We start from the raw sequence: 22,595 nt of genomic DNA, 5'->3' as shown, positions 1-22,595 counted from the left end.
GTGCAGGCGCCAAGTCCTGTTGGAACTTGAAATCTCCATCTCCATAGAGCAGGTCAGCAGCAGGAAGCATGAAGTGCTCTAAAACTTGCTGGTAGACGGCTGCGTTGACCCTGGATCTCAGGAAACAGAGTGGACCGACACCAGCAGATGACATGGCACCCCAAACCATCACCCAACCATGCAAATTTTGCATTTCCTTTGGAAATCGAGGTCCCAGAGTCTGGAGGAAGACAGGAGAGGCACAGGATCCACGTTGCCTGAAGTCTAGTGTAAAGTTTCCACCATCAGTGATGGTTTGGGGTGCCATGTCATCTGCTGGTGTCGGTCCACTCTGTTTCCTGAGATCCAGGGTCAACGCAGCCGTCTACCAGCAAGTTTTAGAGCACTTCATGCTTCCTGCTGCTGACCTGCTCTATGGAGATGGAGATTTCAAGTTCCAACAGGACTTGGCGCCTGCACACAGCGCAAAATCTACCCGTGCCTGGTTTACGGACCATGGTATTTCTGTTCTAAATTGGCCCGCCAACTCCCCTGACCTTAGCCCCATAGAAAATCTGTGGGGTATTGTGAAAAAGAAGATGCAGAATGCCAGACCCAAAAACGCAGAAGAGTTGAAGGCCACTATCAGAGCAACCTGGGCTCTCATAACACCTGAGCAGTGTCAGAAACTCATCGACTCCATGCCACGCCGCATTAACGCAGTAATTGAGGCAAAAGGAGCTCCAACCAAGTATTGAGTATTGTACATGCTCATATTTTTCATTTTCATACTTTTCAGTTGGCCAACATTTCTAAAAATCCCTTTTTTGTATTAGCCTTAAGTAATATTCTAATTTTGTGACACACGGAATTTTGGATTTTCATTTGTTGCCACTTCAAATCATCAAAATTAAATGAAATAAACATTTCAATGCATCAGTCTGTGTGCAATGAATAAATATAATGTACAAGTTACACCTTTTGAATGCAATTACTGAAATAAATCAAGTTTTTCAAAATATTCTAATTTACTGGCTTTTACCTGTAAGTCGCAGTTTTTTTCATAGTTTGGCCCGGGGGTGCGACTTATACTCAGGAGCGACTTATACGTGAAATTACTAACACATTAGCGTAAAATATCAAATAATATTATTGATCTCATTCACGTAAGAGACTAGACGTATAAGATTTCATGGGATTTAGCGATTAGGAGTGACAGATTGTTTGGTAAACGTATAGCATGTTCTATATGTTATAGTTATTTGAATGACTCTTACCATAATATGTTACGTTAACATACCAGTTGGTTATTTATGCCTCATATAACGTACACTTATTCAGCCTGTTGTTCACTATTCTTTATTTATTTTAAATTGCCTTTTAAATGTCTATTCTTGGTGTTGGCTTTTATCAAATACATTTCCCCCAAAAATGCGACTTATACTCCAGTGCGACATATATATGTTTTTTTCCTTCTTTATTATGCATTTTCGACCGGTGCGACTTATACTCCGAAAAATACGGTAACTAGTATATCATCCATAAGCGCAGATTCCAACCATTGAAATACTTTGTATAGTTGAAGATAGGGATGTCCCGATCCGATATTTGGATCGGATCGGCTGCCGATATTTGCCAAAAATTGCATATCGGCAAGGCATGGGAAAATGCCGATCCAGATCCAGTTTAAAAAAAAACTCCGGTCCGTGTTTTCCAACGCACCGATTTAAATAATATATTCCACTTTTCTGCTGCTCCGTAATTTCTGTTCCGCATTTTCCAGCACACCTTCAACACATCCACAGGTCTGTGGATTCTCACGCAGTTGCTTTTAGCTGCTGCAGGCTCTTCTCACTCTTTCCTGTGTCTCCCTCTCACAGACAGCAAGTGCACTTTCTTACACACGTCACATACTGTCACGACAACACACGTCACATACTGTCACGTTATACGTCACATACTGTCACGTCATACGTCACATATTGTCACGTCATACGTCACATACGTATAAGTCCTCCCCGAGCAGAGAGGTAGCAGCATGGCTAACGTTAGCTGTGATGCTAGAGCAGCCGTGCGAGCAACGCTCCCTCTAAAGGTGCTCGCCTGTGCAATTGCGCACTGTTTAAGCGTCCTCTGCGCATAGCAAATCTATGCCACGCACAAAATCAAATAAAAAAATAAGCGCATAACAATTTTCGACACACGGACACGACAGAGAAAACAGTTTTCGTCATCGTTGTTCAAATATTGTGACGTCTGTCGAGACGCTTATCTCCATTCGGTGCCACACGCCCACACCATCAAAATGCAGAGGCAAAAATTTCCACATCAACACCGTATGAAAAAATTAGTGATTTTTTTAGTTGTGATTTCCTTCTCTGCATGAAAGTTTAAAAGTAGCATATATTAATGCAGTATGAAGAAGAATGTTTTAATGTAGACATGCAAGCCTTGAAAGAAAATTTTGAAAATCAAGACTACATTTCCTGCAAATGGGTGCATTTCTACCCTATATTTTAACTTTAGATTTATTCTCATATCAAACTCTTTTGGCTGTCTTTTTGACACTTACATCCGGCGCCCCCCTCCACACTCTGGATTATAAATAATGTAAATAATTCAATGTGATTATCTTGTGTGATGACTGTATTATGATGATAGTATATATCTGATAGTATGTATCTGTATCATGAATCAATTTAAGTGGACCCCGACTTAAACAAGTTGAAAAACTTATTCGAGTGTTACCATTAAGTGGTCAATTGTACGGAATATGTACTTCACTGTGCAACCTACTAATAAAAGTCTCAATCAATCAATCAAAACACATAGAATCATCATACTGCTGTGATTATATGCATCAAGTGTTCATTCAAGGCTAAGGCAAAATATCGAGATATATATCGTGTATCGCAATATGGCCTTAAAATATCGCAATAGTAAAAAAAGGCCATATCGCCCAGCCCTAGTTTCAATGATGCCATTTCTGTTTGTCATGTATAATTTTGTCTATTTTGTGTTTATCCTTGAATAAACAGGTCAGTTTCTTGTTACCAACCATTGTGTATTATTCAAACTCCCCTAATTCAGCTGGCTAGTTGTTATCAAGAGTACTAAAACCCTTTTCAACATGATTCTGACAACTAAATAACTTTAAACTTTAATACATGCTCGGATAGGCCAGTATCGGTCAGTATCGGTATTGGTCAGTATTGGTATCGGATCGGAAATGCAAAAACAATATCGGTATCGGATCGGAAGTGCAAAAACCTGGATCGGGACATTACGGTCATTAGAAAACATCACTGCACATCATAATGGCAGCTACAGTTTCCATCTTAAAGATCTAAAAAAAATTATTTAGGAATGTCCGGCGGGCCAGATTGAAAAGCCCAACGGGCCGCATGTGGCCCCCGGGCCTTAAATTGCCCAGGTATGGTTTAAAGTCATAACCCAACACTTGTGACGACGACTTTTTACTGTAAATATCGCTACGGAGTTTAATTTTTAAAAATGTTTTCTGCTGGTGGTGTGCCTCCAGATTTTTTCTACGCAAAAAATGTGCATCGGCTCAAAAAAGTTTGAAAAACAATGCCCTAACCTACCACTCTTACAACGAAACAAACCAAAATAAATGGTCAGTAAGAAGAGTCAACAACGAAACTTTGCAAAAAGACAAAAACACTGGTGGTCCAAACATCAACCCACACAGTATTTGTCACCATGATGTAAACAGGATCCAGGTACACCACAACAAGTCCCTGTCCGTGTGCTGTGCCAAGAGGAATTGTCTCAGATAGACCAATTAACCAGGCGATGACAGGCGCTAAATGGTTGGATTAAAGGCCTTGTTTCCGAGTAAGTCAGGAAGCATGTGACTAATCAGAATCATGGAGGTGAGGACAGGCTTACAGGAAGGGAAGAAAAAAGTGAACTGTCACTGATGCACGCTAACAGCGCGTGACATCGGGATGTGGCATGTCAACAACTGAGGTGACGTCATCGGTAGCACACGTCTTCCAAACTACATGTTACCAATGAAAAGCTAAACGATATCTCTTCATTCCTATTACATTTATGCTGTCTTTAAAGATGTATGCGGGCCATGCTTACGTTTTTCCAGGTGATTCTTTCAGCCAGAATATGTCATCGCTGGTGATGCCATGTTCCATGGCTCCGGGGATCTAGAACACAAAGTTACAGACGTGAACGGAATCACCCGAATCAGTTAAACAGGAAATCGTTTGCTCCTGTGCATGTACTTTATAGAACGCTTCTAAATAGAGATGTCCGATAATATCGGCCGATAAATGCTTTAAAATGTAATATCGGAAATTATCGGTATTGGTTTCAAAAAGTAAAATTAATCCATCCATCCATCCATCCATCTTCTTCCGCTTATCCGAGGTCGGGTCGCGGGGGCAGCAGCCTAAGCACGGAAGCCCAGACTTCCCTCTCCCCAGCCACTTCGTCCAGCTCTTCCTGTGGGACCCCGAGGCGTTCCCAGGCCAGCCGGGAGACATAGTCTTCCCAACGTGTCCTGGGTCTTCCCCGCGGCCTCCTACCGGTCGGACGTGCCCTAAACACCTCCCTAGGGAGGTGTTCGGGTGGCATCCTGACCAGATGCCCGAACCACCTCATCTGGCTCCTCTCGATGTGGAGGAGCAGCGGCTTTACTTTGAGCTCCCCCCGGATGACAGAGCTTCTCACCCTATCTCTAAGGGAGAGCCCCGCCACCCGGCGGAGGAAACTCATTTCGGCCGCTTGTACCCGTGATCTTGTCCTTTCGGTCATAACCCAAAGCTCATGACCATAGGTGAGGATGGGAACGTAGATCGACCGGTAAATTGAGAGCTTTGCCTTCCGGCTCAGCTCCTTCTTCACCACAACGGAACGATACAGCGTCCGCATTACTGAAGACGCCGCACCGATCCGCCTGTCGATCTCACGATCCACTCTTCCCTCACTCGTGAACAAGACTCCGAGGTACTTGAACTCCTCCACTTGGGGCAAGATCTCCTCCCCAACCCGGAGATGGCACTCCACCCTTTTCCGGGCGAGAACCATGGACTCGGACTTGGAGGTGCTGATTCTCATCCCAGTCGCTTCACACTCGGCTGCGAACCGATCCAGCGAGAGCTGAAGATCCTGGCCAGATGAAGCCATCAGGACCACATCATCTGCAAAAAGCAGAGACCTAATCCTGCAGCCACCAAACCAGATCCCCTCAACGCCTTGACTGCGCCTAGAAATTCTGTCCATAAAAGTTATGAACAGAATGGGTGACAAAGGGCAGCCTTGGCGGAGTCCAACCCTCACTGGAAACGTGTCCGACTTACTGCCGGCAATGCGGACCAAGCTCTGGCACTGAGCATACAGGGAGCGGACTGCCACAATCAGACAGTCTGATACCCCATACTCTCTGAGCACTCCCCACAGGACTTCCCGATGGACACGGTCGAATGCCTTCTCCAAGTCCACAAAACACATGTAGACTGGTTGGGCAAACTCCCATGCACCCTCAAGGACCCTGCCGAGAGTATAGAGCTGGTCCACAGTTCCACGACCAGGACGAAAACCACACTGTTCTTCCTGAATCCGAGGTTCGACTATCCGGCGTAGCCTCCTCTCCAGTACACCTGAATAGACCTTATCGGGAAGGCTGAGGAGTGTGATCCCACGATAGTTAGAACACACCCTCCGGTTCCCCTTCTTAAAGAGAGGAACCACCACCCCGGTCTGCCAATCCAGAGGTACCGCCCCCGATGTCCACGCGATGCTGCAGAGTCTTGTCAACCAAGACAGCCCCACAGCATCCAGAGTCTTAAGGAACTCCGGGCGGATCTCATCTACCCCTGGGGCCTTGCCACCGAGGAGCTTTTTAACTACCTCAGCAACCTCAGCCCCAGAAATAGGAGAGCCCACCACAGACTCCCCATTGGTTTCAAAAAGTAAAATTAATGACTTTTTAAAACGCAGCTGTAGGGAGCAGTACAGAGCAGTTGCGTCTCCCAGTCAGCAGCCCCTCCCCTCTCACACACACACAACACAGGAGTTGACGACTGCAGCCTGAGAGGTTTACTGGCGACGCTTCATCACCTCATGAAACCGCCGCGAGCGCAGCATAACAACAACAAGAGTGTGTTGTTGCCGGTGCTGTAGCCGTGGCTAACAATCGAGCTCGCCCGGTGACTAACTCACGACACCATGTCTATGGTTTGGGATTATTTTAAAGTGTGTCTGACGGATAAAAAACTGGCAATGACTGCAAAAAGTTGGTTATGCGAGGAGGAACCGAGACGTCTTCCTTTGATACGAGCAATTTGATCTCCCACCTCTTCAAGAATCATAAGGAGATACACGATGAATACAAGCGGAAGATGGATGAAAAGCAAACACCGAAAGCAGCTTGCAGTGAACGCAGCATTTCAGAAGCTCTGGCTGACTGTTAGGCCACTTCAAGCACTCATCACTAGCTTGCAGCACATTTTTGTTACTAATACAAATATATATATATATTATAATTTCCTGTTATACAGTATGCCAGGCAGTCTACTAAATGAGGACTATGTTATTGTTTACTTTATTACTCTGGTATACTCTGGACTGAAGCTGTGTGCCTTCATTGTTTTTGTAGCTGTTGTTTTGAGGCATGTTTAAAAAAAAAAAAAAAAATAATGGACAGAATTTCTAGGCGCAGTCAAGGCGTTGAGGGGATCTGGTTTGGTGGCTGCAGGATTAGGTCTCTGCTTTTTGCAGATGATGTGGTCCTGATGGCTTCATCTGGCCAGGATCTCCAGCTCTCGCTGGATCGGTTCGCAGCCGAGTGTGAAGCGACTGGGATGAGAATCAGCACCTCCAAGTCCGAGTCCGTGGTTCTCGCCCGGAAAAGGGTGGAGTGCCATCTTCGGGTTGGGGAGGAGATCTTTCCCCAAGTGGAGGAGTTCAAGTACCTCGGAGTCTTGTTCACGAGTGGGGGAAGAGTGGATCGTGAGATCGACAGGCGGATCGGTGCGGCGTCTTCAGTAATGCGGACGCTGTATCGATCCGTTGTGGTGAAGAAGGAGCTGAGCCGGAAGGCAAAGCTCTCGATTTACCGGTCGATCTACGTTCCCATCCTCACCTGTGGTCATGAGCTTTGGGTTATGACCAAAAGGACAAGATCACGGGTACAAGCGGCCCCAATGAGTTTCCTCCGCCGGGTGGCGGGGCTCTCCCTTAGAGATAGGGTGAGAAGCTCTGTCATCCGGGAGGAGCTCAAAGTAAAGCCGCTGCTCCTCCACATCGAGAGGAGCCAGATGAGGTGGTTCGGGCGTCTGGTCAGGATGCCACCCGAGCGCCTCCCTAGGGAGGTGTTTAGGGCACGTCCGACCGGTAGGAGGCCGCGGGGAAGACCCAGGACACGTTGGGAAGACTATGTCTCCCGGCTGGCCTGGGAACGCCTCGGGGTCCCACAGGAAGAGCTGGACGAAGTGGCTGGGGAGAGGGAAGTCTGGGCTTCCCTGCTTAGGCTGCTGCCCCCGCGACCCGACCTCGGATAAGCGGAAGAAGATGGATGGATGGATGGATGTTTTATTTTCAATGAAACAATAGAAAATACATACTCATATAGTAGTACAGTTGTTATTAGTGAGAATATATTATTTTAAGGTATTTTTGGGTTCATTGAGGTTAGCTAATTTTACTTGTTTTGGAAAGTCTTGACAAGCCAAATTTTCTTGTTCTATTGGCAGATAATTTTGCTTAGTTCAAATAAAATACCCCTATTTTTTTTTTTTTTTTTTGGTTTTGAACACTGACTTTTTGCAGTGTAAGAAATTTGCAGTATATAAGAAGCGTCTCAAGAAAATCGAATACTTGTGCAGCACAAACAACACTCAGAGCCACGTTGTTTGTCACCACCCTGAGCTTGCAGTGAAAAGACGTATTAAGACATGTTTATCGATAGTCGCAATATCAAAATAGTACCATGATTGTGAGTCATGTATCGCATATCGTAAAAAGTTAGATTCCCAGCTGAAAATGTACCATTTCACTGGTTTGACCTTGTTTGTATAAGACAACCGAGCTTGGCGCCGACAAAGAAAGACATCCTGTGAGTGACTGATACAAACAATGACACTAACATTCGTTGGGAGTTTGGGTCGTCCACCTGTAGCAATCACAATGTTCTTGGCAGTCAGGGTCATCTGCATGAAAAGAGAGAAGGATGTGAAGTAGCAGTCATTGTTCATATCCTTGGAAAAACAAGGAAATGTCAGATGAAGAAGGCAAGTGGTCTCCAAAGTGTTTTCACTCTAACCATTTAGGGCAAAAAGTTTCTTCACACACAGTATTTTCGTCATGCTCTCATGTTTGATGACGATAAACCATTCTATTCTATTTTATTCAATGATACTTTTTATAATGTTTAAATGTTATTCAACTTAATATGGAAATCAATGTATTCCTGAGTGCTAACTACCAACCTCCTTCCCTGCTTTTGTGAGTCCTTTGACAGTGTGTTCATCTACCAGGGTCCCTTTCATGTTCAGATACTTCACTTTCCTGCAAAAGAAACACAAGAAGCCTTAAAGCTAGACTGGCAGCGGGTAAACTACGGCTGTTCTCACAGTAGGCCAGGGCTCTTTCATGCCTACGTCGTGGCTCCCTTTGGCTTTGAAACAAAATGTCAACAAATAATGGCTACTTAATTTATTACATTTTATTTTATTTAGTTAGTTTATTTGAGCACACTGCAAAAAGTCAATGTTCAAAAACAAGAAAAAAAAATACAAAAATGAGGGGTATTTTATTTGAACTAAGCAAAATTATCTGCCAATAGAACAAGAAAATGTGGCTTGTCAAGACTTTCCAAAACAAGTAAAATTAAAGCTGCAAGCAGCGTTGGTCGGGCCCGCGTATTTGGCAGGTGCTAGTCCTAAGTGTCCCAATACTTTTGTCTACTTGTAGTCCGAAGAGTCCCAAGACTTTTGTCTAGTGTACCTACCTAGTCTGCATTGTGTGGGCACGCTGGTGCATCCTGCTTTTAAGCAGCCATCTTAAAAAAACAGCAGCGCAACAGCATCAGCGCAGCGGTTCTTTGAAGGGTCATAAAATCAAAACCGGAGCAGGTATCAAAACTCTTTCGCCAACTTTTAATCAGAAGGGTTCAATCTCTCTCCTGTGTTAGTTTGGAGCTGAAACAACAAACGCGCTCAGAGGAGATAATGAATGAAGAAAGGTGACTGGTTTTTACAAAAATTTTGTTTTGAAGGGGGAATAGCAAACTTCCTGTTGATTTTTGCTGGGGGTTGTCAATTTATGAAATGTAGTTCTAAGTGAGACCTACATAGAGGTTTTTGTTTCATGTCTCTCCGACCTTCCCAGTGGGAGTTACAGGCAGTTTTGTCATTTTTTTTTCTTCCGAGGAGCAGTTTTTTCTGCGTTTTATTCAAAAATTGCGGTAGAGCGCAATTTTGAGATTTGGGGTTAGGTTTTTTTATTAGATCGCAATTTTTGCCAGTCCTGGTGTGTGCGTTCAGTTTGGTGAGTTTTGAAGCATGTTAAGGGGGTCAAATTACAGCTCAAAGAGGCAAAAGTGACTGTTTTTAGTACTTTTTTGTCTTGAAGGGGGAATTGCCAACTTCCTGTTGATTTTAGCCCGAGAATGTACTATTATAAAATCTAGGTCTGAGTCAGACCTACATAGAGGTTTTTTTTTCATGTCTCTCCGACCTTCCTAGTGGGAGTTACAAGCAGTCTAGTTGTTTTTTTTCCTAGGGGGCGCTAGAGCGCAATTTTGAGTTTTGTGGTTCGTTTCTTTTTTAAAAAGGCAATTTTCGCAGGTCCTGATGTGTGGGTCAAATATGGTGAGTTTTGAAGCATGTTAAGTGGGTCAAATTACAGTTTGTTGTGGCGGCGGAAGAATAAAGAATAATAAAATCTTACAAATACAATAGGTCCTTATGTCCCATTGCATAAGGACTCACTTTGGGAGTCCTTATACAATGGGCCATGCGGGCCCTAATTAGCTAACCTCAATGAACCCAAAAATACCTTAAAATAAGTATATTCTCACTAATAACAAGTGCACTTTTCTTGGTAGAAGAAAAAAGAGACCTTTTTGCTCAATATGTTGAAAAATATTCTTAAATTTAGTAAATTCTAGTGCCTTTATCTTGACATAATGATATACGCTCGGCATTACATTTTTTGAAACCAACAAACTTATACTAAAAACTAATTTATTGTTCTTAATGGAAAGGCAACAAGGCAAGCGCTTGTTACTCTCGGGGTCTCCTAGCCGCTCAGGCAAATCATATAGTCTAAAAATGCATTTTTCCATGGATAACATGACATCATCACGCCAAGTGCGTGCTCTTTCAGTCAATTAGTGCGCATATATACGGCCCGGCCCCCGGCCAAATTTTTTTTTAATTGTCATTTTGAGGAATTTATCTGAATGTGCATGGACCATTTCTGTTCAAAATAGATTGAAATGTTAAATGTTTAAATATTAACTGTCAGTTTACTGTACTGTGCCAACTGTACTACTATATGAGTACCTATTTTCTATTGTTTCATTGAAAATAAAACAGCAAAGTCCATTTGGCTGTCATCTGTTTTAATTATGAGACACAATTGTGTCAAAGTCATGATTTATTTTTTTTCATGCTTGAAATAAGAAATGACGACTTTAAAAAAGTAGTTTTATACTTGTGAGTGTTGATGACACAGCTTTGCAACAGTTGATATTCTAGTTCCAAGCATGTTTTACTCAATATAGGTCATCAAATCTCAGCAACAAGCTGTAATATCTTACTGAGATCATTTAGGACCAAAACACTTAAAACAAGTAAAACACTCTAACATAAAATCTGCTTAGTGAGAAGAATTATCTTATCAGACAGAAAATAAGCAAATATCACCCTTTTTTGAGATATTTAATCTTACTTAGATTTCAGTTTTTGCAGTGCATTTGTTATTTTGGAGATTTCTGGGATCTTGTCATATGAAAATAAAACATGTTTTAATATATTCGATCTAAACGTATTTCACAGCCCCCATGGGTCATCTCTTGCTGCCAAGCAATTGTATTGTTTTTAGCGGTCAAGCTAAACGGATCAAAAAAGAGAAACATTTGAGACTCAGTGGCCTAGTGGTTAGAGTGTCAGCCCTGAGATGGGTAGGTTGTGAGTTCAAACCCCGGCCGAGTCATACCAAAGACTATAAAAATGGGAGCCATTACCTCCCTGCTTGGCACTCAGCATCAAGTGTTGGAATTGGGGGTTAAATCACCAAAAATGATTCCCGGGCGTGGCACCGCTGCTGCTCACTGCTCCCCTCACCTCCCAGGGGGTGAACAAGGGGATGGGTCAAATGCAGAGGACAGATTTCACCACACCTAGTGTGTGTGTGACAATCATTGGTACTTTAACTTTAACTAAGTCTATCAAGTCTCCCCACCCATAAAACAAATAACATACTACATTTAACTGGAAACAAATGTTTGTCGTGTAATGCTAATTTCTTAATGAATAAAGTCACCCAATAAATAAAAGATGCACATGTGATGGCAGTACCCTACAATTGTGAGTGAGCATGCAGGCTAATATACGTAACGGAAATATTTTTTAGGTTTATACCCTCAAGTGTAATCACTTGGATTTATAAAAAAAAAATCAGATAGAGTGACATAGCATAATAATTAGTTTATTTGCATTCAGTAACTAAAAGACAAATTAATGCATTTCCTAGAGGCCAGGCTCTCAAGAAAATTGGTAAACAAAATTGTATTACCGTAAAATCCCTTCAGTCACCGTAGAAGTAACAATTTTTGGACTTTATCAAGTAAATTATATCAGTGTTCTGTATTGGTAAGTGGGTGAGAGTTTAACATGTCAGCGATATTGCAGATGAAAATAAAATTGTGTTAGAATTCAAATACTATAGAACAAACAATGTGGTTGTGATATTGTATTGTACTGACTTGTCCTGGAGCTGGACCCGGTGACCCCAGTTTAGAGATCTGACGTGGTTCTGAATTGCCTCCGCCATGGTAACCCTGCAAGAACATGAGAAGGTTACAAAAAAAGACCACACTGAAACATCACCGAATAAGAAAAATCTGCTGTGTTGTCAACAAACAATACGTGTTGGTTCACAGGATTGGGTGAACAACAGCCAAATAAAAAACAGGAAAGCAAATTTAAATTGAACAAAAGACTCTTGCTCTGTAAGCTGAATTTATGGTGTATTCAGTATGTAAAATTCAAATCTCCCTACTCACATGCATCTATTACAGGATGGTAGAAAGGACAATGCAACAAGGACTAACTTGAATTATGTGTACTTCTGAAAAAATACCACTAGATGGTGCTGCTATGTTAACTAAGGTCTGGTTTGCCTCACAAGTTTCCCTCTCCAAACCTTACCAGTCATGTGAAATTGGTCCTGAGATCTGCCAACCATACTTCTTGGCATCTTTGATGGCGGTGCCAAGCAGAGCCGCCTGGTGCATGAGCTTCTTCGGTATGCAGCCGACATTAACACACGTGCCACCGAGCCCCCACTTGGTGCCTGGAGGATGCAGACGTGTACATTTGCATTACAGTGCAGCATGGGTGTCCAAACTTGTTTTCCCATTGAAGGCCGCAAACAGAAAAATCCAAGTATGTGGGGGCCATTTAGATATTCTTCATTTTCAAAATCATTTTTAACTTTAAGGGCTCCCCTCAAGTTGGGTCCCAGGGAACACGGAAGGGTGTCAGTCATAAAAATATTAAAAATAAGTCATATATTCATGTTTTAACGCTTAAATCGCTAGATCAACTTTAGGTCTGTCAATATAAAGTTGTATTTAGTTATTTATGTTTTATGGCAAAACACATTATATGCAATATTTTCTCTGTAAACACATTTCAAAGTGGAATATTTGATGTGACGTAATAGGTGTCTTAAATAGGTCAGTATTGATTGATTCTATTGCATTATTTTTTGAGCAATGCCAGTTTTTAAAAAATCCCACTAAAATTATTGGGGATCCAAAAGGGCCGCTAAAAATATGGTAGGTCTTTTTTTTTCTTTTTTTTTACTTTCTCTGAATCAACTCCAGATCTATTTGCATACCTGCCAACTTTTGAAATCAGAAAAACCTAGTAGCCAGGGTCCAGGGGCCGCAGGCCCCGGTAGGTCCAGGACAAAATGATTATTAGCATTCAGACATGTTAAAATGTTGCTAAAACCATCACTTTTCTATCAGTCACAGTGACTTTTCAAAACAAAAATATTAAAGCAAAAATCATATGGGTTGATTGACATGTTTATTCTGTAAGCTAACTTCAATAGTTTGAAATTATTTTGACAGTTAATGCCAGTTATCCTGTCAACCTTTCACAAGACTTCAATTTGTTAATTGAAAGTATAAACAGTATAAACACTTTTTACAGTAAACAAATGGTAAAACAGTACTAAACAATTCCATTTAAAAAAAAATTGGTGTCATTATTAACTTTCTGTCCAAGCTTGTATAATCTACTGCCTTGTTCAATTGTAAAAAATATTCTGTGCCTAAAATTCACATTTCTATCACAATTATCATACTGTAAACATGGTAAGCTAACTTCATTAAAATTAATAGTCCTGTCAATAGCATGGAATTACAATTCAAATGTAGTTTTTTTGTAAGCCTTTCAAAAGAATTCAAAATATGAAAAATTAATGAAAATTAATTTAAGCCATCAGACACTTGAAAAGTGGCACATCACATCTCTAATGTAATCATTTTATCTTTTCAACAGAAATAGCACTGCAAAAATATTAAGGACATACTTCTGTATTTTGGTAGTTATGCTGTCAACATTTAACAAGATTTCTTCAACTTGGACTTGAAAGCATAAATAGTATAAACACTTTTAACAGTATAACAGTACTAAACAATTCCAATAGATAACATTGGTGTCATTACCTTTTTGTGGCTAAAATCCAAATTTATTCTATCAGATTGATCATACTGCAAAAATGATATGGTAACTTTATGATAAGTTTACTTGAAGTGACATAAAACACTGAAAGTGATTGTTCCTATAACCCCTTTGTTTCAAATATTTGTTCCACTTGTGGCAGTCGGGCACCAGCATACCGTCTTTGACAACTTGAAGTGGCATAAAACACTGAAAGTGATTTTTCCTATAACCCCTTTGTTTTAAATGTTTTATGCCACTTCAAGTTATAGGAGAACAAAGGACTTCTTTCATTTAAGGTTTGTGATAAACCATCAAACTCATTCGTTAAAAGGACTCTATAGTAATATAAAGCGAATTTTTCTGGACATTATCATGCAAGAAAAGTTTATTTTTGGGACCGCGATCACCGCGTAATGATTTTTAAAGGTTGCATTACAAACATTTAACTGTCCCATGTGATCAGCCAGTGCGATTGGAAGTCCATGCTCAATTATTGCCTCCGTAAATAAAACTTCGGCATTTATCACATCCAAAGAATCTGTTTGGGCGACGAAAAACGTTGAAAGTTTTCCACTTGTATCGCTAGCAACGGCATTAGACTTGTGTTTTTTTGTCCCAACGTGGTCTTTTACATCGCTAATTCCTCCGTGTCCGATCGAAAAATCTTGTCTGCACAAGGTGCAATTCGCGTAGTTTTCACCCTTTTTGGAACGGATAATTATTCCCGGATAGGCTTTTGAATATTCTTCACGGAATGACTGCAGTTTTCTTTTCGGTTTAAGACTCGTTTGCGATTTTTCTCCGGCTGATTCCATGATCGTTCGCTCGTTTGGAAACAATGGGCATTGGGAATGGCTCGATAGGAAGTTACGGGAAGCAGTGTCGATTGTCATTGTTGTTACGCGATTTTGTGAATAAAACTTTAAAAAAAATTTTTTTTTTTAATTAATGAAAAAACGTATTTTTTATCACTGCAACCGTAACCCGGAATAGGTTGATGAAAACCGTACTAATTACGGGAAAACCGGAGTAGTTGGCAGGTATGTATTTGTGGATTATACGTTTTTAATTACTGCGATGAGATGGCGACTTGTCCAGGGTGTACCCCGCCTTCCTGAAATGCAGCTGAAATAGGCTCCAGCACCCCCTGCGACCCCAAAAAGGGACAAGCGGTAGAAAATGGATGGATGGATACACGTTTTTAATTATGTTTTAAGTGGATTATTTTTGTGTTGTCGTTTTATGCTTTTTTTTACTTTGTTTTTATATAGCAAACAACCAAAATATGCTATAAAATATTTTGTAGTGCAATATTTGATGTGAAGTATAATAATTCGTAAAAAGATTAGTTTTGATTCATTATTACTTTTTGAGCAATGGCAGTTTTAACCCTTGTGTGGTGTTTGGGTCTGTGGGACCCTTTTTTCGATTTTTATTAAAAGAAAAATTATACCATTATTTAATTTTTCAAACTGGGACTCACTGGCTTTGGCTCATTTTCTGTGAAGAACATACATCAGAATACATATTTAATGACCACACACCATACACCCCCCTACACATTTATATTACATATAAGATGTTCGGGTCCACTGGACCCAGGGCTAATAGAAGTGTGGAAATGTATGTTCTGTGTACCACACACCCACCCACACACACGCAAACAGCAGGCCTAGACAGGAGGAGGACAGAGTGTAGGTACACAGAACATCAGAGGGTGAAATGTGCGAGAAAATGAGAGCAGACAGTGTTGACAAACAATGTTTTTCAACCTTGTGTGGGAACCGCAGGTGCAGAGACACAAAAGAAGAATCCCTGTGGCAGAGAAATTTCCATGTAACATTCATATTGTTGTTACTCAGCTAGTGTTTGTGGGTCTTAGACTTAGACTTACTCTTTATTGTCATTCAAATTTGAACTTTGCAGTACAGATAAGAATGAAATTGTGTTGCATTAGCTCATGGTAGTGCAGGATAAAAAAGCAATAAGGTGCAGATATAAATAAATAGGTTACTGTACAGATAAATATATTGCACTTTTGCACATGCATCCAGGTTTATGGATGTATGTTATATTGTCTTTATATTCCAACCAGTTAATCCATTTTTGGGGAGAATTGAGGGGATTATTATGATGCGTTCAAGAGTCTGATGGCCAAAGGGAAGAAGCTGTTACAGAACCTCTGCTATGGAGGCTGCAGAACCTCTTTGTAGAGTCCAGCAGTGAAAACAGTCCTTGGTGGGGGTGGGAGGAGTCTCTGCAGATTTTCTGAGCCCTGGTCAGGCAGCGGCTTTTTGCGATCTCCCGGATAGGAGGAAGAGGAGTGCTGGTGATCTTTTCCGCCGTCCTCACCACTCTCTGCAGAGACTTCCAGTCTGAGGAATTGCCGGCTCCAGTCCAGACAGAGATGCTGTTGGTCAGCAGGCTCTCTATAGTGCCTCTGTAGAATGTGCTGAGAATGGGGGGAGGGAGCTGTGTTCTTTTCATCTGACGCAAAAAGTGCATGCGCTGCTGAGCTCTTTTTACAAGAGCTCCGATGTCTAGGGACCAGGTCATATGGTCAGTTATCTGCACCCCCAGGAACTTGGTGCTGCTTACCATCTCCACCGCTGTGTCGTTGATGAAGAGTGGAGCGTGGCTGGACTGGTGCTTCCTGAAGTCGACGATGATCTCCTTGGTCTTGTCGACGTTCAGGACCAGGTTGTTGGTTCTGCACCGGTCAACCAGATGTTTCACCTCCTCCCTGTAGTCCATGTCGTTGTTGTCACGGATGAGGCCCACTACTGTCTGCATACTTCACAATGTGGTTAGTAGTGGACCTGGCGCAGCAGTCATGAGTCATCAACGTGAACAGCAGTGGACTCAGGACGCAGCCCTGGGGGGAGCCGGTGCTCAGGGAGATGGCACTGGAGGTGTTGTTGCCCACTCTCACAGACTGGGGTCTGTCTGTGAGGAAGTCAGGCAGACAGTTGCAAAGGGTTGTACTGAATCCAAGGGGGGCCAGTTTGCTCACCAGGTACTGCGGGATGATGGTGTTGAATGCTGAGCTGAAGTCCAGGAACAACATCCGCACGTGTGTATCCTTTCCTTCCAGATGTTCTAAGCTCAGGTGGAGTGCAGAGGAGATGGCGTCCTCTGTGAAGCGGTTAGGGCAGGGGTCGGCAACCCGCGGCTCTAGAGTCGCATGCGGCTCTTTAGCGCCGCCCTAGTGGCTCTCTGGAGCTTTTTCAGAAATGTATGAAAAATGGAAAAAGATGAGGGGAAAACAATCTATTTTTTGTTTTAATATGGTTTCTGTAGGAGGACAAACATGACACAAACCTCCCTAATTGTTATAAAGCACACTGTTTACATGCTTCACTGATTCGAGTATTTGGCGAGCGCCGTTTTGTCCTACTAATTTTGGCGGTCCTTGAACTCACCTTAGTTTGTTTACATGTATAACTTTCTAGGACGTGTTTTATGCCACTTCTTTTTCTGTCTCATTTTGTCCACCAAACTTTTAAGGTTGTGCATGAAAGGTGAGTTTTGTTGATGTTATTGACTTGTGTGGAGTGCTAATCAGACATATTTGGTCACTGCATGACTGCAAGCTAATCGATGCTAACATGCTATTTAGGCTAGCTATATGTACATATTGCATCATAATGCCTCATTTGTAGCTATATTTGAGGTCATTTAGTTTCCTTTAAGTCCTCTTAATTCAATTTATATCTCATGACACACTATCTGTATGTAATATGGCTTTTAATTTTTTTGCGGCTCCAGACAGATTTTTTTTTGTATTTTTGGTCCAATATGGCTCTTTCAACATTTTGGGTTGCCGACCCCTGGGTTAGGGCGATAAGCAAACTGGTATGGGTCAAATGTATTCCTTTACCAGCCTCTCGAAGCACTTCATTACAGATGTTTTTTGGGATAAGGTAAACATCTGTTCAGTATTTTAACATAAAAGTGTTTGATTGTGAGGCATTAAAAGCCACAAAATGCAACGGGTCCATCAGACCCACAAACGCTGGCTGAGTAACAACAATATGAACACCACACAATGGTTCAAGAAAAAAAAACAGTCAGCGTCGCAGCTTTGTATTATTCGAGGCAATAATGCAACATTTTCTCCAAATATTACACCTGTTTGATTTTTTTATTTCATTCATTTATGGGTTTTAAAAAAAATATATTTTAGGCTCAGTTTCCACTGCATACCAAATGTAATTTTTTTGCCCTCTCGTGATTTTTTTTTTTTTTTGCCAGTCTAAACGCTCTAAAGTGCTTCAAATCTGATCTTTTGGCATCAGATTCAGGCCACATCAGTCCTGAATACGATTGGAATCTCCATCCATCCATCCATCCAAGAAGAATTCAAAATGCGAGCAACATGCATTACAACTAACTTTGTGTGAGTGTTACTAAGTAATTAGTATGTTGTGTTCACCTTTAACAGAGGGCTCCACATAATCCAGAACGGCAACGCTGAGTCCGAGTTCAGCAGCTGTTATAAACAACACACAATATCATGTTATTTGTCAGAAGCAAATGTGCAGTATGGTATCTTTTTTTTTTTTTTTTTACAGTTCTCACCTTCCTTGGAACAGGCAAGCCCTCCTGAACCGCCTCCAACGACCACCACGTCGTACTCATACTTCCCTGCATGAACACGTTGGATAATTAAGTCAATACAAAACAGCACGATATTAGCAGCATGTTTAATGTATTGTACTGTACATGAGAAAGCTATTTAAAAGACAGTTAAAATTAAAGCTGCAAGCAGCATTGGTCGGGCCCGCATATTTGGCAGGTGCTAGTCCTAAATGTCCCAATACTTTTGTCCAGTGATAGTCATAAGTGTCCCAATACTTTTGTCTACTTTTAGTCTGAAGTGTCCCAAGACTTTTGTCTAGTGTACCTACCTTGTCTGCATTGTGTGGGCACGTTGGTGCTTCCTGCTTTTAAGCAGCCATCTTAAAAAAACAGCAGCGCAGCAGCATCAGCGCAGCGGGTCTTTGAAGGGTCATAAAATCAAAACCGGAGCAGTTAGAAAAAAAGAGCTTCTGTCATTGTAATCACAAGGGTTCAATCTCTCTCCTGTGTTAGTTTGAAGGCGAAACGACAAACGCGCTCAGAGGAGATCGTTTTTGAAGGAAGGTGACCGGTTTTTACAAAAAATTTGTTTTGAAGGGGGAATAGCAAACTTCCTGTTGATTTTTGCTGGGGGTTGTCAATTTATGAAATGTAGGTCTAAGTGAGACCTACATAGAGGTTTTTGTTTCATGTCTCTCCGACCTTCCCAGTGGGAGTTACAGGCAGTTATGTCATTTTTTTTTCTGCGTTTTATTCAAAAATTGCGGTAGAGCACAATTTTTAGATTTGGGGTTAGGTTTTTTCATTAGATCACAATCTTAGCCAGTCCTGATGTGTGTGTTCAGTTTGGTGAGTTTTGAAGCATGTAAAGGGGGACAAAATACAGCTCAAAGAGGCAAAAGTTACTGTTTTTAGTACTTTTTTGTCTTGAAGGGGGAATTGCCAACTTCCTGTTGATTTTTGCCCGAGGATGTACAATTATGAAAGGTAGGTGTAAGTCACACCTACATAAAGGTTTTTGTTTCATGTCTCTCCGACCTTCCTAGTGGGAGTTACAGGCAGTCTATTTTTTTTTTTTCCTAGGGGGCGCTAGAGCGCAATTTTGAGTTTTGCTGTTTGTTTTTTTATCAAAAGGCAATTTTCGCAGGTCCTGACGTGTGCGTCAAATATGGTGAGTTTTGAAGCATGTTAAGTGGGTCAAATTGCAGCTCAAAGAGGCGGCCGGTATAATAATAATAATAAAACCTTAGAAATTCAATAGGTCCTTATGTCCCATTGCATAAGGACTCCCTTTGGGAGTCCTTATACAATGGGCCATTCGGGCCCTAATTAAAGCGTTACATTAGCGTTTCAATTAAATGGTTTGTTTCTAATTTAAATTTTTTTTTCTGCTCTCCAAAACGAAATTGACAAGATCCTGGGTTTGGGGGAACCTGCTTGTCGTGACGGAGCGGTTGTTGCTGGACACGCGACGGACTTTTGGGAGAAGAAGGAGTGCCGCGTGCCTGGCGACCCTTTCAGTCGAGGACGTGAAGATATCCACCTATTCGGAATTATGACAACAGGACATCTGCTGACTGGAGTAAGCGTTGCTCTGGTTTGTCCACAGATTGGAAGTTGCTGGCAGTTTTTAAAGTACCCCAAAGCTGCCACAAATGACTGGAGGATGCGGGAAGAACTGTGGACACTCTTGCGATTTTGGATCACATCGGACTGTCTGCCCCCGCAGGATGAATTTCGAGGACCAGTCATAGACAATTTAATGTGAAAAACACATTTTATTTTCACTCGCATACAAAACATTGTAACTTGGATTGTTTCCCTGGATTCAAGACTCTCCCGAAGGACAGCGCAGCGAAGACACAACAAACTCCCTTCTTGTCGCTCATGGACACACACCTGTTGTTGTTGACTTTGGACTGACTAGCGACTGCACCACACTAAGGCCGCGGAATAGAGACACGCGGCAGGCTTACACACACACACACACGCATCCACAAAAAATATACACCACACACACATACCCCACCGCCCCATCCAACGCCGTTGACGCCAATCCTTTAGGGGTGATGGACGGCTGGGCAGCGCCTGAAGAGCTGCAGCCCGCCACCGTGGCCCCCACTCCCTCCCCTCTGTTGCAAGTCTCGAGATGTATGTTGTAATATGTATATGTGCTTTGCTCTGGAGTTTTTTCCCCACTCCAGACCTTAGGAGCACAGTCTAGATCAGGGGTGCTCACACTTTTTCTGCAGGCGAGCTACTTTTCAATTGATCAAGTCGTGGGGATCTACCTCATTCATATATATAATTTATATTTACTTATTTATGAAACATATGTTTTTGTTAACAAGTTAAAGGTGTTTAATGATAATGCAAGCATGTTTAACACATATAGTTAATATTGTTAAAAAATTAAAGGTGTTTAATGATAATACAAGCATGTTTAATACATATAGTTAATATGGTTAACAAGTTAAAGGTGTTTAATGATAATACAAGCATGTTTAACACATCATTAATATTGTTAAAAAATTAAAGGTGTTTAATGATAATACAAGAATGTTTAATACATATAGTTAATATTGTTAACAACTTAAAGGTGTTTAAAGATAATACAAGCATGTTTAACACATATATTGTTAATAAGTTAAAGGTGTTTAAAGATAATACAAGCATGTTTAACACATCATTAATATTGTTAAAAAATTAAAGGTGTTTAATGATAATACAAGAATGTTTAATACATATAGTTAATATTGTTAACAATTAAAGGTGTTTAATGATAATGCAAGCATGTTTAACACATATAGTTAATATTGTTAAAAAATTAAAGGTGTTTAATGATAATACAAGCATGTTTAATACATATAGTTAATATTGTTAACAACTTAAAGGTGTTTAAAGATAATACAAGCATGTTTAACACATATATTGTTAATAAGTTAAAGGTGTTTAAAGATAATACAAGCATGTTTAACACATATAGATTCCTTTTTTTCATGAAGACAAGAATATAAGTTGGTGTATTGCCTGATTGTGATGACTTGCATTGATAGGAATCAGACAGTGGTGCTGATAATGTCCGCATTTTCGAATGGAGGAGAAAAAAAGTCCTCCTTTCTGTCCAATACCACATGAAAGTGGTTGGTTTTTGGCATCTTATTTGTCCAGCTTCCGTACCCCTTTGTATACACTTTACAAGAAATACATTGTCGGCAAACTCCGTAGCTTGCTAGCTTGTGCACGGCAGCTTTCTGAGACTCTTATTTTGTTAGCGCAACTGTGCAACTGTGCAGTCGGTCTTTGGAGTTTTGACGACAGGTACGGCGCCAGTCTGTTGAAATAAAGTGTTTCTCGCCTTCCAGTCGGTAATTTTAATGAGCTGGCAGCAGCCAGCGTCATCTCAGAAGACCCTCGGGTGCCGTGAATGTCAATCAAGTGACGTCATAGTGAAGATTTATGATCGCTCATTTTCAGGACTATTTTTTTAATGCCTGGCTGGTGATCGACTGACACACCCTCCGAGATCGACCGGTAGCTCGCGATCGACGTAATGAGCACCCCTGGTCTAGATTGTATTTTTTTACTCATCCACCCCAGCGTTGACCTTTTTCCCATCTTAGCGTTCCTGTTCTGTAACCCTGTACACTGTTTGTTTGTCTAATCTTGAACGGGTTTGTGCTGAAAACCAAGTTCCGATGTACTCGTGCAATGACAATAAAGACCTACCCATAGACATCTTATAAGTAGACGCAGCATCGACCACTACTGCCTACTGGCGCTGGCGAGACACGGGGCCGCCATCTTGGAGTGGTGATCCGCTCCACTCAGTGCAATTCATTTGGCAGGAGCAATGAACTGTCAGCGCATTTAATTCATCTTACCTCACTGAATACCACTGATTTTCACACGTTTTTTTTGTCATACGTGTAGCTATGATAAAGGACACATGTTATGGCGTGTTTTATTATTCATAGTTTGCTTAACATAACATAACATAACATAATACATATAAGAATATTCTTATATGCTATAAGTGACCAGTAGTGACCTGTAGGGGGGTAATCCTCCCCCAGAAGATTTCTTTGT

At 41.4% G+C, this 22,595-nt stretch overlaps 1 protein-coding gene across 1 annotated transcript in view; it reads right to left on the bottom strand.

Annotated features, from left to right (window-relative positions):
• The window catches only part of LOC133623018 (thioredoxin reductase 2, mitochondrial-like), a 107,598-nt gene that overhangs the window by 82,187 nt on the left and 2,816 nt on the right, over nucleotides 1–22,595 (bottom strand). The window contains exons 2-8 of the mRNA XM_061985924.2: nucleotides 18,507–18,572; nucleotides 18,361–18,417; nucleotides 12,396–12,540; nucleotides 11,951–12,025; nucleotides 8,448–8,526; nucleotides 8,106–8,168; nucleotides 4,093–4,163 (exon numbers count right to left, since the gene is read on the bottom strand). Coding sequence (XP_061841908.1) covers nucleotides 4,093–4,163; nucleotides 8,106–8,168; nucleotides 8,448–8,526; nucleotides 11,951–12,025; nucleotides 12,396–12,540; nucleotides 18,361–18,417; nucleotides 18,507–18,572 — 556 coding nt within the window. The remainder of the gene's footprint in view (nucleotides 1–4,092; nucleotides 4,164–8,105; nucleotides 8,169–8,447; nucleotides 8,527–11,950; nucleotides 12,026–12,395; nucleotides 12,541–18,360; nucleotides 18,418–18,506; nucleotides 18,573–22,595) is intronic.

Source organism: Nerophis lumbriciformis, linkage group LG12, assembly GCF_033978685.3.
Source record: "Nerophis lumbriciformis linkage group LG12, RoL_Nlum_v2.1, whole genome shotgun sequence".
Taxonomy (NCBI): Eukaryota; Metazoa; Chordata; class Actinopteri; order Syngnathiformes; family Syngnathidae; genus Nerophis; species Nerophis lumbriciformis.
This window is presented reverse-complemented; position numbering and strand designations above follow the sequence as displayed.